Here is an 18,105-nt window from a genome sequence, read left to right as displayed (position 1 = left end):
AAGCATGATCATCGTAAGGCAGAGAACAACAGTCATCCTTGGGTGTCTTCTGGTTGAAAATTCCCTTGAGGGACTCCATCATTTGAGTCACCTTATATTTCTGTTGCCAGCCAGCATAGAACACAGCAAAGGCCTCAAACTGAGAGCCAGTTGAGGAATAACTGATTCAACTAGATGCATAAGGAGTGTTTGTCTATAAAAGAGGCCATTAGAATAAACCCAAAGGTATCTGAGAACTGTGCATCACTCCAGGGTTCTGCCAGAGCACATATGTTGCAGAAATAGCTGTCAGCGAATTGGGGCCCTGACTGGCATATGATTTATTTCATTAATTTGCATCATTTAACCCCCAGTGTAACTCTAAGAACATTATGGTGATGAAAACCCGAATGAGATAAGTTTGGCCCTAGTTGGATTTTAGATACTGTATTTGATAAATGTCTACAGCAAGAGTTCATCCTATTTTCTTCCCCGCCATCTCCATTCTTACCAAATCTGTCCAATCTAGTGGGTCCCAAGAACAGACAATTCTAGGGACCTTGGGCTTCTCCTGACTATGTTAGAGCCCCTTAGTGATCCAAGATTTAATACATGCATGGGGCTGCCCTGGCTCTTGAATGTGGCATTTGCCTTCATTCAAGAAGCTCTGGACTGGAGCAGGCCTGGATGGACTGAACTGATAGCCCTGAGACTGCATGGAGTTTAGGAAATGAAAAGCATATGACATTGACATTGGACTTCCTGAAGCAGAGTGAGGCTTTTGAGTTTTGCCAGACCGTAGCAGTAGGGAAATGTGGGCTGTTTCTGTAGCTATTCTTATAAAGGTAACAGAGCGTCTCATTTCAGAATTTGCAGTGTTCAGATTGCCAGCTAAAGAAAGCTATTGTTTAGTAAATATCTCCAATTACATGTATCTTCCTAGATGGTTGGAAAGTAGTACTGACGTATATGCTTGTTAAGGTCTTTGATTTCATCCTTTTAACATTTCTCAGCACGTTCTTGGTTATATGTCTCTTCAACCAGTCTACCATGTGAGGCCATTTGTAATAGTTTAATCTATGACTGTTTCTACTAAGAGTGATTGCCCCATTAATGGAAAGACAACCTTTGAAATAGGCAATCAATTTCATGTTTTTTACTATTGATGTAAGTGACTATATTTGTTGCAGGAAACAAATTCATGTATATATTACTGAATTATAATCAACCTAGTAGGACCTAGAAGTTGTAAATATTTTGTTCAACAGATTTTATTTAAAAATAAAATAGTAAGATGCCAGGTATAAAAACAGTGTGAGATAAAACAGACATGGAATATTTTAGTGTGAGATTCCTCCTCTAAAATGGCCTGAGTGACATACAGTGGTTTTATAATAGTGAGGTAAACCAATAGCAGATAGAAAAGCAATTTAATGCTAATTAAGTGAGCCCAGAAGTAATCACTTGAGTGTATACTGAAACATTGCTTTTGAAAAATGGACAAAAATATCTTTAGTCCATGACCATAGCAATGCTAGGAGTTTTGTTTTCTCATCACTTTCTGCATTTATCTAAGCAAAGGAGGGCTTATTTTGAAAATTTCTTTTTCTCGTTTTCAAACTTTTGAGAGAGGGAGTGCCTCAATTTGAAATATCCTCTTCTCTTCACCTTTGATGAGATGCCTTTGAATTTAAGAAGTGTTTGCATTTAGTATTGACTCATAATGATGGCTTTAAAATTACTTGAAGATGGCTTTGTTCTAAGGTGATGTTCGAATCACTGTGACATTGGCTCTGGACCCTGGTTTGTAATTTCTATCAGGTTCTCTCTGAAGCACACAAAGGTGTCCTGAAAAGTTGGGTCTAGCCAGGGTCAGGAGCTGAAGGTCACATTCTTCATTATGGGAGAATAACTGACAGCTTCCCTTGGGCCACCATTTCTCAGAAAAAAATTAGGTCAGGTTTAGATTAACCCCAGGCTTCACAACTTCTCTTCTTAGGTGGACCTGATGCTCTTCCTGGGCATTTCACGTCCCCCAACTTCAAGCAGAATCACATCCAGGGATTTGGAAAGTGAAGTAATCTCTCCTAATTGACTCAGGCTGGGTGCACAGCTATGTCCTAGAACTTTCCAGACAAGAGTCAAATGTCCAGTCTCACACACTCAAATACTTGGCTACAGAATAATCATAAACTGTGAGTTTTCAGCTTTCTGGAGTTTCAGAAAAATAAATAATAAGATTCAGCTGATGAATTCCAACATAAAATAGACTTCTTTAATAAAATCAAGACCCCAACTTCACTTTTTCTGATCCTGGAAAGATTTATTCAGACATGGGAATCAACCTCACTTAACTAGCTAAATGAAACTAGTTAACTAGTTAAGTAGACTAAAGGAAAGATTCTTTTTACCAGTGCTATATATATATGTTTTTCCTTTTTAATTTTACTGAAGTAAAAGATCCCGTGTCTGGAATTTTCTGAGAGTTCTGCACTTTGTACAAACAGCAGGTTAGGCTCTATTGCTAAAGGTTATGACCCTTAGCCTGGGATCTTTACTTTTTGGCCAGAAAAAATGGCAGGAACCATGGGTGCAGCGGTTTCACCACTGCTTTTTCTTATCTCCCTAGGTGAAGAGTGTGACATTGACATAAATGAATGTGACAGTAACCCCTGCCACCATGGTGGGAGCTGCCTGGACCAGTCCAATGGTTACACCTGCCACTGCCCGCATGGTTGGGTGGGAGCAAACTGTGAGATCCGTAAGTATTTCTGCAGTTCAGCCACTGTTATTTAACATTTATAGCTGTTACTTAAGCATTTTCCTTCATCAAAAAGATGCCGACTGTGACCAGAAAGCCCCCGAGTCACTGGCCGATGAGGCAGTGAGTCCCAGAGGGACAACCGGAGCTACACTTGTCCCATTTTGGTGCTCAATACCCAGTTTAGCATGTTTGCCCCCTGCATTCTGCTGCCCCCACTCCTTCCTGAGTCCGAAGCCAGCCTTTCCCCAGGATGAGAATTTTCAGATGTCATCCAGAGTTCACTGCTACTCATGCAGCCAAAAATGTGCTGAACAGAAAAGCATTAGAATCATATCAAAAAATAGAGTCTTTGTGTTGAAAATTAAAACACACACACACACACACACACACACACAGAATGTAAATTCCCTTTTTATTTATGTGTTCAAGTGTCTTCAGATGTATTAAGTTCCATCTATTGCCTGGAGAAAAGTTCAGTGAAGACAAGCTTAAAAGAAAAGCTGAAAACATTTTGGGCTGCTTAAAGCTGAATGATCTCTTAGGGTGAACAAATAGAAGTTTGATAAATGTCTTAATCAAGATTTTACACCTTAAAACAATGTATCTACTAGGATTGAAGTGAAAATGTGAACTGACATGAAATTGAGCCAGCCTGCCTGCCTGCCTGCCTGCCTGCCTGCCTGCCTGCCTGCCTTCCTTCCTTCCTTCCTTCCTTCCTTCCTTCCTTCCTTCCTTCCTTCCTTCCTTCCTTCCTTCCTTTCTTTTTCTTTCTATTATACTTTTAAAGTTCTGGGATACATGTGCAGAACATGCAGGTTTGTTGCATACACATGCCATGGTGGTTTGCTGCACCCATCAACCTATCATCTACATTACGTATTTCTCCTCATGCTATCCCTCCCCTAGCTTCCCACCACCTGACAGGCCCCAGTGTATGATGTTCCCCTCCCTGTGTCCATGTGTTCTCATTGTTCAACTCCCACTTATGAGTGAGAACATGTGGTGTTTGATTTTCTGTTCCTGTGTTAGTTTGCTGAGAATGATGGTTTCCAGCTTAATCCATGTCCCTGTAAAGGACATGAACTCATCCTTTTTTATGGATGCATAGTATTACATGGTGTATATGTGCCACATTTTCTTTTTCCAGTCTATCACTGATGGGCATTTGGGTTGGTTCCAAGTCTTTGCTGTTGTGAACAATGCTTCAATAAACATACATGTGCATGTTTCTTTATAGTAGAATGATTTATAATCCTTTGGGTATATACCCAGTAATGGGATTGCTGGGTCAAATGGTATTTCTGGTTCTAGATCCTTGAGGAATCGCCACACTGTCTTCCACAATGGTTGAACTAATTTACATTCCCACCAAGTGTATAAAAGCGTTCCTATTTCTCCACATCCTCTCCAGCATCTATTGTTTCCTGACTTTTTAATGATCACCATTCTAACTGGTGTGAGATGGTATCTCATTGTGGTTTTGATTTGCATTTCACTAATGACCAGTGATGATGAACTTTTTTTCATATGTTTGTTGGTTGCATAAATGTCCTTTTGAGAGGTATCTGTTCATACCTTTTGCCCACTTTTTGATGGGGTTGATTTTTTTCTTGTAAATTTGTTTAAGTTCTTTGTAGATTCTGGATATTAGCCCTTTTTCAGATGGATAGATTGCAAAAATTTTCTCCCATTCTGTAGGTTGTCTTTTCACTGTGATGATAGTTTCTTTTGTTGTGCAGAAGCTCCTTAGTTTATTAGATCCCATTTGTCCATTTTGGCCTTTGTTGCCATTGCTTTTGGTGTTGTAGTCCTGAAGTCTTTGCCCATGCCTATATCCTGAATGGTGTTGCCTAGGTTGTCTTCTAGGGTTTTTATAGTTTTAGGTCTTACGTATACGTCTTTTATCCATCTTGAGTTAATTTTTGTATAAGGTGTAAGGAAGGGGTCCAGTTTCAGTTTTCTGCATATGGCTAGCCTGTTTTCCCAATACCATTTATTAAATAGGGAATCCTTTCACCAACGCTGTTTTTGTCAGGTTTATCAAAGATCAGATGGTTGCAGACGTGTGGCGTTCTGAAGCCTCTGTTCTTTTCCATTGGTCTATATATCTGTTTTGGTACCAGTATCATGACGTTTTGGTTACCGTAGCCTTGTAGTATAGTTTGCAGTTACGTATCATGATGCCTCCAGCTTTGTTTTTGTTGCTTAGAATTGTCTTGACATACAGGCCCTTTTTTGGTTCCATATGAAATTTAAAGTAGTTTTTTCTAATTCTGTGAAGAAAGTCAGTGGTAGCTTAGTGGGGATAGCATTGAATGTATAAATTACTTTGGGCAGTATAGCCATTTTCAGGATATTAGTTCTATCTATGAGCATGAAATATGTTTTCATTTGTTTGTGTCTTCTCTTATTTCCTTGAACAGTGGTTTGTAGTTCTCCTTGGGAGGTCCTTCACATCCCTTGTAAGTTGTATTTTTATGTATTTTATTCTCTTTGTCACAATTGTGAATGAGAATTCACTCATGATTTAGCTCTCTGTTTGTCTATTATTGTTGTATAGGAAAGCTTGTGATTTTTGCACAATGATTTTGTATCTTGAGACTTTGCTAAAGTTGCTTATCAGCTTAAGGAGATTTTGAGCTGAGACAATGGGGTTTTCTAAATATACAATCATGTCATCTGCAAACAGAGACTATTTTACTTCCTCTCTTCCTATTTGAATACCCTTTCTTTCCCTTGCCTGATTGATCTGGCCAGAACTTCCAATACTATGTTGAATAGGAGTGGTGAGAGAGGGCATCCTTATCTTGTGCCAGTTTTCAAAGGGAATGCTTCTAACTTTTGCCCATTCAGTGTGATATTGGCTGTGGTTTTTCATAAATAGCTCTTACTATTTTGAGATACGTTCTGTCAATACCTAGTTTATTGAGAGGTTTTAGCATGAAGAGATGTTGAACTTTTTCGAAGGCCTTTTCTGCATCTATTGAGACAATCATGTGGTTTTTATCATTGGTTCTGTTTATGTGATGGATTACGTTTATTGATTTGCATATGTTGAACTCTTGCATCCTAGGGATGAAGCCAACTTGATCATGGTGGATAAGCTTTTTCTTTTTCTTTCTTTCTTTTTTTTTCTGGATGGAGTCTCGCTCCATCACCCAGACTGGACTGCAGTGGTGGATAAGCTTTTTGATGTGCTGCTGGATTTGGTTTGCCAGTATTTTATTGAGGATTTTTGCATCAATGTTTATCAGAGATATTGGCCTGAAATTTTCTTTTTTTAGTTGTGTCTCTGCCAGGTTTTGGTATCAGGATGATGCTGGCCTCATAAAATGAGTTAGGAAGGAGTCCCTCTTTCCTGTTGTTTGGAATAGTTTCAGGAGGAGTGGTACCAGCTCCTCTTTGTACCTCTGATAGAATTTGGCTGTGAATCCATCTGGTCCTGGGCTTTTTTTGGTTGGTAGGCTATTAATTACTGCCTCAATTTCAGAACTTGCTATTGGTCTATTCAGGGATTCAACTTCTTCCTGGTTTAGTCTTGGAAGGGTGGATGTGTCCAGGAATTTATCTGTTTCTTCTAGATTTTCTAGTTTATTTGCATAGAGCTGTTTATGGTATTCTCTGATGGTAGTTTGTATTTCTGTCGGATCAGTGGTGATATCCCCTTTATCATTTTTATTGTGTCTATTTGATTCTTCTCTCTTCTTTGTTAGTCTTGCTAATGGTCTATGTATTTTGTTAATCTTTTCGAAAAACCAGCTTCTGGATTCCTTGATTTTTTTTGAAGGGTTTTTCTTGCCTCTGTCTCCTTCAGTTCTGCTCTGATCTTAGTTATTTCTTGTCTTCTGCTAGCTTTTGAATTTGTTTGTTTTTGCTTCTCTAGTTCTTTTAATTGTGATGTTAGGGTGTTGATTTTAGATCTTTCCCACTTTCTCCTGTGGGCATTTAGTGCTATAAATTTCCCTCTAAACACTGCTTTCGCTGTGTCCCAGAGATTCTGGTACATTGTGTCTTTGTTCTCATTAGTTTCAAAGAACTTATTTATTTCTGCATTAATTTCGTTATGTGCCCAGTAGTCATTCAGAGCAGGTTGTTCTCTTTCTTTGTAGTTGTGCAGTTTTGAGTGAGTTTCTTAATCCTGAGTTCTAATTTGATTGCACTGTGGTCTAAGAGACTGTTATGATTTCCATTTTTTGTAATTGCTGAGGAGTGTTATACTTCCAATTATGTGGTCAATTTTAGAATAAGTGTGATGTGGTGCTGAGAAGAATGTATATTCTGTTGATTTGGAGTGGAGAGTCCTGTAGATGTCTATTAGGTCTGCTTGGTCCAGAGCTGAGTTCAAGTCCTGAATATTCTTGTTAATTTTCTGTCTTGTGGATCTGTCTAGTATTGACAGTAGGGTGTGAAAGTCTCCCACTATTATTGTGTGGGAGTCTAATTCTCTTTGTAGGTCTCTAAGAGCTTGCTTTATGAATCTGGGTGCTCCTGTATTGGGTACATACATATTTAAGATAGTTAGCTCTTCTTGTTGCATTGATCCCTTTACCATTATATAATGCCCTTCTTTGTCTTTTTTGATCTTTGTTGTTTTAAAGTCTGTTTTGGTAGAGACTAGGATTGAAACCCCTCCTTTTTTTGCTTTCCATTTGCTTGGTAACTATTCCTCCATCCCTTTATTTTAAGCCTGTGTGCGTTTTTGCACGTGAGATGGGTCTCCTGAATACAGCACACTGATGGCTCTTGACTCTATCCAATTTGCCAGTGTGTGTCTTAACTGGGGCATTTAGCCCATTTACATTTAAGGTTAGTATTGTTATGTGTGAATTTGCTCCTGTCATTATGATGCTAGCTGGTTATTTTGCCCGTTAGTTGATGCAGTTTTTTCATAGTTTCAGTTGTCTTTACAATTTGGTATGTTTTTGCAGTGGCTGGTACTGGTTTTTCCTTTCCATATTTAGTGCTTCCTTCAGGAGCTCTTGTAAGGCAGGCCTGGTGGTGACAAAATCTCTCAGCAATTGCTTGTCTATAAAGGATTTTATTTTCCTTCACTTATGAAGCTTAGGTTGGCTGGATATGAAATTCTGGGTTGAAAATTGTTTTCTTTAAGAATGTTGAATATTGGCCCTCATTCTCTTCTGGCTTGTAGGATCTTCAGAGAGATCCGCAGTTAGTCTGATGGACTTCCTTTTGTGGGTAACCTGACCTTTCTCTCTGACTGCCCTTAACATTTTTCCTTCACTTCAACCTTGGTGAATATGATGATTATGTGTCTTGGGGTTGCTCTTCTTGAGGAGCATCTTTGTGATGTTCTCTGTATTTTCTGAATTTGAATGTTGGCCTGTCTTGCTAGGTTGGGAAAGTTCTCCTGGATAATATCCTATGGAATGGAACCAAGTGTTTTCCAACTTGGTTCCATTCTCCCAGTCACTTTCAGGTACACCAATCAAACACGTTTGGTCTTTCCACATAGTCCCCTGTTTCTTGGAGGCTTTGTTTATTCATTTTCATTCTTTTTTCTCTAATCTTGTCTTCACGCTTTATTTCATTAAGTTGGTCTTCAGTCTCTTATATCCTTTCTTCTGCTTGATCTATTTGGATATTGATACTTGTGTATGCTTCACAAAATTGTCTTGCTGTGTTTTTCAGCTCCATCAGGTCATTTATGTTCTTCTCTAAACTTGTTATTCTAGTTAGCAATTCATCTAATCTTTTTTCAAGTTTCTTAGCTTCCTTGCTTTGGGTTAGAACATGCTTCTTTAGCTTGGAGGAGTTTGTTATTACGCAGCTTCTGAAGCCTACTTCTGTCAATTTGTCAAACTTATTTTCTGTCCAGTTTTGTTTCCTTGCTAATGAGAAGTTGTGATCCTTTGGAGGAGAAGAGGCGTTCTGGTTTTTGGAATTTTCAGCCTTTTTGTGCTGGTTTTTCCTCAATCTTCGTGGATTTATCTACCTTTGGTCTTTGATGTTGGTGACCTTCGGGTGGGGTTTCTGTGTGGATATCATTTTTGTTGATGTTGATGCTATTCCTTTCTGTTTGTTAGTTTTCCATCTAACATGTTTGTTAGTTTTCCATCTAACAGTCAGACCCCTCTGCTGTGGGTCTGCTGGAGTTTGCTGGAGGTCCACTCCAGACCGTTTGCCTGGGTATCACCAGTGGAGGCTGTGGAACAGCAAAGATGTCTGCCTGTTCCTTCCTCTGGAAGCTTCTTCCCAGAGGGGCACCTGGCAGATGCCAGCTGGAGTTCCCCTATAAGAGGTGTCTGTTGACCCCTGCTGGGAGGTGTCTCTCTGTCACTTGAGGAGGCAGCCTGTCCCTTATCAGAGCTCGAGTGCTGTGCTGGGAGATCCACTGCTCACTTCAGAGCCAGGCGGCAGAACATTTAAGTCTGCTGAAGCTGTACCTACAGCTGCCCTTTCCCCCAGGTGTTCCGTCCCAGGGAGATGGGAGTTTTATCTATAAGCTCCTTACTGAGGCTTCTGCCTTTCTTTCAGAGATGCCCTGCCGAGAGAGGAGGAATCTAGAGAGGCAGTCTGGTTTTAGTGGCTTTGCGGTGCTGTGGTGGGCTCCATCCAGTCGAACTTCCTGGCAGCTTTGTTTACACTGTGAGGCGAAAACCACCTACTCAAGCCTCAGTAACAGTGGTGGACCCCCCTCCCCCCACCAAGCTTGAGTGTCCCAGGTCGACTTCAGACTGCTGTGCTGGTAGCAAGAATTTCAAGCCAGTAGATCTTAAATTGCTAGGCTCCATGGAGGTGGGATCTGCTGAGCTAGAACACTTGGCTCCCTGGTTCAGCCCCCTTTCCAGGGGAGTGAACAGTTCTGTCTCACTGGTGTTCCAGGAGCCACTGGGTTATGAAAAAAAAATACTCCTGCAGCTAGCTTGGTGTCTGCCCAAACGGCTGCCCAGTTTTGTGCTTGAAACCCAGGGCCCTGGTGGCATAGGTACCCGAGGGAATCTCCTGGTCTGTGGGTTGTGAAGACCATGGGAAAAGCATAGTATCTGGGCCGGACTGCACCATTCCTCACAGCACAGTCCCTCACAGCTTCCCTTGGCTAGGGGAGGGAGTTCCCTGACCCCTTGTGCTTCCTGGGTGGGGCAACGCCCCACCCTGCTTCTGCTCGCCCTCCATGGGCTGCACCCACTGGCTAACCAGTCCCAATGAGATGAGCCAGCTACCTCAGTTGGAAATGCAGAAATCACATGCCTTCTGCATTGATCTTGCTGGGAGCTGCACACTGGAGCTGTTCCTATGCGACCATTTTGCCAGCCACCCCTCCAGTTTTCCTTATTTTATTTTATTATTTTATTTTTATTTTTTGAGACAGAGTCTCGCTCTATCCAGGCTGGAGTGCAGTGGTGCGATCTCAGCTCACCGCAACCTCTGCCTCCCAGGTTCAAGTGACTCTCCTACCTCAGCCTCCTGAGTAGCTGGGATTACAGGTGTGTGCTACCACTCCCGGCTAATTTTGGTATTTTTAGACGAGAAGGGGTTTCACTATGCTGGCCAGGATGGTCTCAATCTCTTGACCTCATGATCCACCTGCCTTGGCCTCCCAAAGTGCTGGGATTACAGGCATGAGTCACTGTGCCCAGCTGCAATCAAGTTTTCAACAGTTTTGGAACTGTTAAAGATTCAACTTTGAAAGGTATTGTCTTCTTATTTAAATTAGCTGGGTCAATTTAATCTTTCATAGCAGAAGAGAACTAACCATGCTGGTTGGGTGAATGTTTCCTCCCTGTTCCAGATCACTTCTTTTCCTGGGAAAGTTGTGTAAGAACTCCCTTCCGTGCTCTCTCACCTGCTCACTCACCATTTGGCAGATAAAGACAACTTCTGAGTGAATTTGGAAGGATGCAAATCAGTACCCACAGCCCTGCCTGCCTGCTTGCCTGCCTGTCTGTGTCACTCAGCCTGATCTGTCTGCTGTCTCTACTCCTTCACTCCAAGTCACAAGACCAGGCCTTCACTGGTGGTTCTGGCTGCCTATGACTGGATAGGGTCATCTCATTCTCAGTGCTTGTCTAACATAGGGGGTGGCCAGTATTAGGAAACTCTCTTGTCCAAATGTGGACCACATTCTCTGACATCAACGTGACCAACTTGACTACATTCTCCAGTGTCAATTTGATCAACTTGATAAGAGGTGGAGGATATGATTTAGACTCTTAGCTGCTCACTCAGTGTCTTTCCTCTTGGTTCATGCGGCCAAAGTGTGAAGTGTGTAATCATTATAGGCCTCCCCCTTAGCCTTCTCGATTGCTCTCATACAGAATGGGCTTAGAATTAACTTTCCTTGCTAATGATAGGTGAGAAATACTTTCTTGTTGAAGAGAGAGACAAGGGACTGAAAAGGATTTCAATGGTAAAATTCTAAGGGACTGTAGTTATAGGATGTTAAGTCCAGTCTGGTGGAATCTGCTGGTGGAAAGGATTCCAGATATGGGTCAACAGGACCTTGGTTCTTATTCTGGCCAAGGCACTTGTTGTTATGACTGTATTTGCTTGTGCTGAGCCTCAGTTTACTTTTCCATAAAATGGGATTGGTTTTCATTCTGAAGTTTAGTATGACAAATTGACACACTTTGTGCCTTTAGGTCAGAGTAATATCTATTTAAAACTTTAAAATGGGATTCATGAAGATAAATATATAGGAGAGTATAGATGAAAAGTCAGGAATACACAGGATATCATCAAGAAATTTTGAAGTGAAATCCTATCATTGTAAAAAATCTAAAGTTTACTTCTTCTGGTAATGATAATATAGGCAAAGTATGGAATAACAAAAGGATCAAAGTCGACTTCAAATTCAAGCTCCATCATATTCTAACTATGTAACCTAGAAAAACAAATTTACCTCTGGGAGCCTTGTCTTTCTCACTTGATTATAGGAAGGCTTCCTGTGCTGGTTGCTGTGAGGATTACATGAGGCAAATGTGCAGATTTCTGGGTTCAGTAGACACTAAATAAATACTGGTTGATCTTTCTTTTATTTTTTCTATACTACTGTAGCTCTTATGCTATGAGCTACTCCCAGGGAGGATTAACCTTCAGCAATTGTCTTTTTAGATGCTGCCTGCAGCCCGGGACAGTGGCTATTCTGAGTGGCTGGGTGTGATAGGGTACATTATACATCTCAGTGCATACCTGGACGCTCTGTTCACTCACTCTATCATTTTCCATTTGATGATCTCATTTTTATTTCTCTATAGGGCCAAAGGTATTAAAACAAATTTAATTACAGATTAGTCTCTGCCAGGTTCCAGCACTGGATATTTCTAACCATGACCTGAGTATATGGAAAGGAGATCGTGTGTATGAGGTTTGCAGATGACACATAACTGAAGCCAGTGGCTCGTGTCTAGAGAACTGGATCTGAATCAATGGAATGAATCCCAGGAACCGGAGTGGACACAGAGTTCGTACAGTTGGTGGGCAGGGAAGCTGTAAGAGGCCTCTAGTCCTGCGTGAGCCATGGGAACCATGGCCTCTTAGGTCTCTTTCTAACCCTGAGCATCTGTGATCCTCTGAAGTGTCCGGAAACCAAGAGGAGGATGCCTGGATATCTCAAAGTTTAGTCAGTAGATCTAAACAGAAAAGCTTAGAGGTACGCAGAGAACCATGGCCCACATAGCTACATGGTGCTGGAGGGCTGCTGACTCACCCAAGGAAGTAAAGGAGGCTTCTGTTAACTGAATCACTGCCTTCAGAGGCCACATTGCTTGCCTCTCTTCCTTGTTCCCTCTGCTGTAGCCACAGTGTCCTGCTTTCCCTTCCTTGAGCAGGTCAAGGTCATCCCTGCCTTCAGGACCTTTACCCATGCTGTTCCCTATGCCTGGAGCTCACTTCCTTCAGATCTTATCACAGCTGCCTTCTTCTCATTCAGGTCTCAGTTCAAAGGTGCCTTCCCTGACCATCTGTATTAGTTTCCTCTTGTCACTGTAACAAATTGCCACAGATTGAATGGCTTAAAATAACACAGATCTATCATGTTACAGTTCTAGAAGGCAGAAGTTCAAAATGGGCCTCAGTGGGCTAAAATCAAGGGACCAGCAGGGCTGTCTTCCTTCTGGAGGCTCTAGGGGAGAGCTTGTCTTCCCTCGCCTTTTCTAACCTTAAGGCTGCTCACATTTCTTGGCCATTGGTCCCTTCTGCCTTCTTCAGAGTCAGAAATCATGTCATTTTGACCTCTGCTTTCATTGTCATCACTCAATTTTCAACTCTCCTACCTCCTTCTTTCACTTATTAGGACTCTTATGGTTGCATTGAGCTTGTCCAGATAATCCAGAGTAATCTCTCCGTCTCAAGATCTCAATTTAATCACATTTGCGAAGTCATTTTTTGCCATATAAAGTAATGTATTGATAGGTTCTGGGCATTAGGACATCTTTGGGAGACCCTTATTCTGCCTTTCATACCACCCAGCAATGGTATCTCATTCCTTTCTCTATTTGTTCTTAAATATTACAGTATTTGGGGATGAGGTAGAATTAGTTTTATCTGTTAATGCATCACCCTAGTCATTTGCCTCTTTAGGGTAATTATCTGGCCACCAGTTAGTGATAAGAAGCAGAGATCTAACAGACCACATAGATTTATCAAAACTATCAAGAAGATTGATCCAGGACCATCCTAATAGAATCGTTCAAATAGCTATAGTGATTTATACACGTTTTAAGGCAAATGAAAACCCACAGTTCTGGAAATTAACAGAACAACGTTGGTGAAGTTTTAAATCTCTGCCATTCATTTTTACCACCTTGGGACTGATCACAGTTTTTTTTTTTTAATTATAATAAAGGGAAAACGTGCCTTCCTAGAATCAAGGTCTAAAAATCAAAATATCTATAAATCTTGACATAGCAGTGTTGGTGTGTTTTGCTTTGTCTGTATAAGGTTTATAAAGTTAGAGTTATAGTTAACCTTGCTGACTGACAGTTGAGCAGTTTTGTGTATTAAACAGTTGAATCTATGGTTAAATACAGTTAAACTATTGAATTAATGATATTTTGCAGTTGAGAAATAGGCAAATAGGCTATCTTAGATTTATGCATTCAATAAGGAATCAGTGGCTCTTTATTGTCAGGAATTGAGTGTAGTTCTGGGATATAAGGGTTAATGAAACATCCCCTTCCTTTGGGAGCTTGTAATCTGAGGGCAGGTTTCAATATATGATGAGTCGCTGTAAGGCTTTGCACAGCCACGTCTAGACAACCAGGGAAAGGGAATGTAACTCCTCCTGGGACCAGAGTGTGAAGTATAGATGGATGTCTTGGGCCTCTTCCTTTAATAATAGATAGAATTTAATAATAGTTAAAGAAACTTATCCAATGATTATATTATATGGGCAGTTCTTAGTATACAAATAGGTTGGCTTCTTTGGTTCTCATTTTTATATAAACCAAGACGTTTAAAAAATAAAATTAATTAATATCTCTCTTTATCCAGATCCCCACCTCACTCCTTAAAGGTAACTACTGTTAGACATTTATTGCGTATTCTTCTAGATGCGTCAGTCAATAGAAAAGTTCCTATTTTCTCCTGTACAAATGAGAGTTTTATACACACTCTTCAACATATTGCTTTTATGTGTAACAGTATATCCTGAAGGTGCACCCACACTATCTTATGCAGATCTATGTCACTTTTTAAAATGTCACATGGTATTTCCATTCTTTAGCATCTCTAAAATTTATTTAATCAGACCCCCATTGATAGATAATACATTTGGAGGGGTTTGCTATTTAAAGCAATACTAGAATGAATATTCTTATATATATGCACCTGTCTTAGTTTGCTTGGGATACTATAACAAAATACCTTACAGTAAGTAATTGCTCACAGTTCTGGAGGCTGGGAAGTCTGAGAGCAAGGCACTGGCAGATCCAGTGTCTGATGAGGGTCCATTCCTCATAGATAGGGCCTTCTGGCAGTGTCTTCACATGGTGGAAGGGCAAGGTGGCTCTCTTGGGCCTCTTTTATAAGGACATTAACCTACTTCATGAAGGCAGAGCCCTCATGACTTAATCACTTCCCAAAGACTACATCTCTTAATACTATCGCTTTGTCAATTAGTGTATTAGTTTGTTTTCATACTGTTATAAAGAACTGCTTGAGACTGGGTAATTTATAAAGGAAAGAGGTTTAATTGATTTACAGTTCAGCATGGCTGGGAAGGTCTCAGGAAACTTACAATCATGGCAAAAAGCGAAGGGGAAGCAAAGCACCTTCTTCACAAGTTGGCAGGAAGGAGAACTGTTGAGTGAATGGGGAAGAACCCCTTAGAAAACCATCAGATTTCGTGAGAACTCACTATCATGAGAACAGGATGGGGGAGCCGCCCCCATGATTCAGTTACTTCCACCTGTCACTCCCTTAACATGTGGGGATTATGAGGATTATGGGGACTACAATTCAAGATGAGATTTGGGTGGGGACACAGTGCCTAACTGTATCAATTAGGTTGCAACATTTAAACTTGGGAGTCACATACATTCAGATTGTAGCAGCATCTTTGTGCTTACTTATGTGAGAATATCAATAACAGAAATTCTCAAAGATAAAATTGTCAAAGAGTTTTTGCATTTAATATTTTGATTTTGATTGGTGATTACCTTTTAACTTTTCATGAGCATTTCATTATAAGTTGGCTTTTTGCCTTTTAGAACTTTTCCCCTCCAAAGCAATGGTGGTGGGGTCCAAGGGTAACTTGCAAATCCCACTGAATCCATAATTACCTTTAGTACATACTTGGAACACCAGGAATGCATCCTCTACTTCTCAGGGAGGGACTGAGGCTAGATGTGGGGAAAGCATACTGATTGAGCGGAAAGAATGCTGTTGTGGAGTTTTGTGGTTGATAACTCAATTCTGTGAGTTGAGCTGGTTTTGAATTCTAGCTCAGGTATTTATCCTTGGGCCAGAAAACAAGGTCTCTGAGCCTTAGGCCTTGATAAATGGGATAGTAAATGTAACCAATATTGTTCAGTGACTGGTACATACTAGGTACTTAATAAATGATTGCCTTAATTATTATCATCAGCTGTCTTTCTCTTTGAACAACTAGAAGTCTCTGGGCATCTGCTGAAAATGAAATTTCCCATCTCTGATGGAATCTTGGTAAATTAGATACTTTTGGGTTAATAACCAATTTTCTACAAGTACAGAATATTGTAGGACCACAGACATTATATAGATAGGTAGTTGTTATTGATGTAATCTTGACTATTTTATTCCAAAGAATCTCATGAGGAGGAACTTTCCATTGTCTCTCTGAAGAGTACTTATGGATGTGTACAGCATAGGGAAATGCTTTTCATGCCTTTTGAGTGCAACCCACAATAAGTAGTATGTTTTACATCTTGACGCTGCATGTAACACACAGACTAATATACACACAAACACACACAATGTAAAATAATACTTAACTTTTTATAAGTGTGACAAACTCTGAAATAGTTCTCTAAATTTTGTTTTTAAATGTGAGTCTGGCCCCATTACACTGATTTCTACGATCTACAGTTTGGAAAACATTCCTTATTGATTGAAGTGTGTGGCTTTAGAACCAGAGCAGCTGGGCTTAAACTCAGGGACTGCCATTTACTATCTGTGTAACCCTGGGCACATAGCTTCCCTCTTAGTCTCAGTTGCTTCTATATAAAATGAATGTAATAACAGTGTCTACCTCAAAGCATTATAGGAGGAATAGGTGAGTTAGCACCTTAACACTTAGTGTCCAGTACACATTGAGCCCTCAATAAATATCAGCTCTTATTAACCAAAATGATGAGCTAAACATCAAAATTTAACTATTAGACATAACTGCTTGGGTGTCTTAAAAGTACTTCCAATTTATTTGTTTATTCAACTTTTATTTTAGATTCAGGGGTACATGTTTAGGTTTTTACCTGGGTACATTGTATGATGCTGAGGTTTGGGATATGAATGATCCTGTCACCCAGGTACTGACTATAGTTCCCATTAGTTTTTTAACCATTTCCCCGCTCCCTTTCCTTCCTCCCTAATGTCTACTGTTGTGGCCTCTATGTCCACAAGTAACCGATGTTTAGCTCCTTTTTTTCTTTTTTTTTCTCGAGACAGGGTCTCACCCTGTCACCCAGGCTGGAGTTCACTGGTGAGATCTCAGCTCACTGCACCCTTCACTTCCCAGGCTCAAGCCATTCTTGTGCCTCAGCCTTCCAAGTAGCTGGGATTACATGAATGTGCCATGACACCTGGCTAATTTTTTTTGTATCTTTAGTAGAGATGGGGTTTCACCATGTTGGCCAGGCTGGTCTGGAACTCCTAAGATCAAAGCTATCCACTCACTAGGGCCTCCCAGACTGCTGGGATTACAGGTGTGAGCCATCGTGCCTGGCCAGCTCCCACTTATAAGTGAGAATATGTGGTGTTTGTTTTTCTGCTCCTATGTTAATTCACTTAGGATAATGGCCTTCAGCTGCATCCATGTTGCTGCAAAGGCCATTATTTCACTCTTTTTTTATGGCTGCATGGTATTCCATGCTGTATATGTACCACTTTTTCTTTATTTAATCCACCATTGATGGGCACCTTGGTTGATTCTGTATCTTTCTATTGTGAATAGTGCTGCAGTGAACGTGCAAGTGCCTGTGTTTTTTTGGTAGAACAATTTGTTTTCTTTTGGATATGTACCCAGTAATGAGATTGCTGAGTTGAGTGGTAGTTCTAAGTTCTTTGAGAAATCTCCAAACTGCTTTCCACAGTGGCTGAACTAATTTACACTTCCACCAACAGTGTATTCCCTTTTTCTCTCAGCCTTGCCAATATCTGTTGTTTCTTGACTTTTTAATCATCGCCATTCTGACTGGTGGGACATGGTTATCTTATTGTGGTTTTGATTTGCATTTCTCTGATAATTACTGATGTTGAGCCTTTTTTCATGTTTTTTGGCCACTTATAAGCTTGCTTTTGAGAAGTGTCTGTTCATATATCCTGCTTTTGAATGAGGCTATTTGTTTTTTGTTTGTTCAGTGTTTAAGTTTCTTATGGATTCTGGATATTAGACCTTTCTTGGATGCATCATTTGCAAATATTTTCTCCTCTTCTGTAGGTTGTCTGTTTACTCTGTCAATAGTTTATTTGCTGTGCTCTTTAGTTTAATTAGGTCTCACTTGTCAATTTTTGCATTTGTTGCGATTGCTTTTGAGGATTTAGTCATATGTTCTTTCCCAAAGCCCGTGTCCAGAATTGGTACCATCAATTTAACATGTATAAAACCAAACTCAGGATCTTCCTCTCCAACCTGGTTGTCTCACTCGGCTACAGCACCTCATCCATCCAGCGATAAAAGCCAGGAAACCGAGAGTTGTCCTGGTTTC

The 18,105-nt window shown here is 40.5% G+C and overlaps 1 protein-coding gene across 5 annotated transcripts in view; it reads left to right on the top strand.

The window, feature by feature from the left end:
* Nucleotides 1-18,105, top strand: part of LOC105473962 (delta/notch like EGF repeat containing) — a 363,113-nt gene that overhangs the window by 329,296 nt on the left and 15,712 nt on the right. For all 5 annotated transcript variants that reach the window (XM_011728232.2, XM_071073494.1, XM_011728235.2 and 2 more), the window contains one exon: nt 2,609-2,740. In XM_011728232.2, coding sequence (XP_011726534.2) covers nt 2,609-2,740 — 132 coding nt within the window. The remainder of the gene's footprint in view (nt 1-2,608; nt 2,741-18,105) is intronic.

This window comes from Macaca nemestrina, chromosome 11 (assembly GCF_043159975.1).
Source record: "Macaca nemestrina isolate mMacNem1 chromosome 11, mMacNem.hap1, whole genome shotgun sequence".
Lineage (NCBI taxonomy): Eukaryota > Metazoa > Chordata > Mammalia > Primates > Cercopithecidae > Macaca > Macaca nemestrina.
The sequence above is the reverse complement of the archived record's forward strand: the minus strand, read 5'-3'. Positions and strand labels throughout refer to the sequence as shown.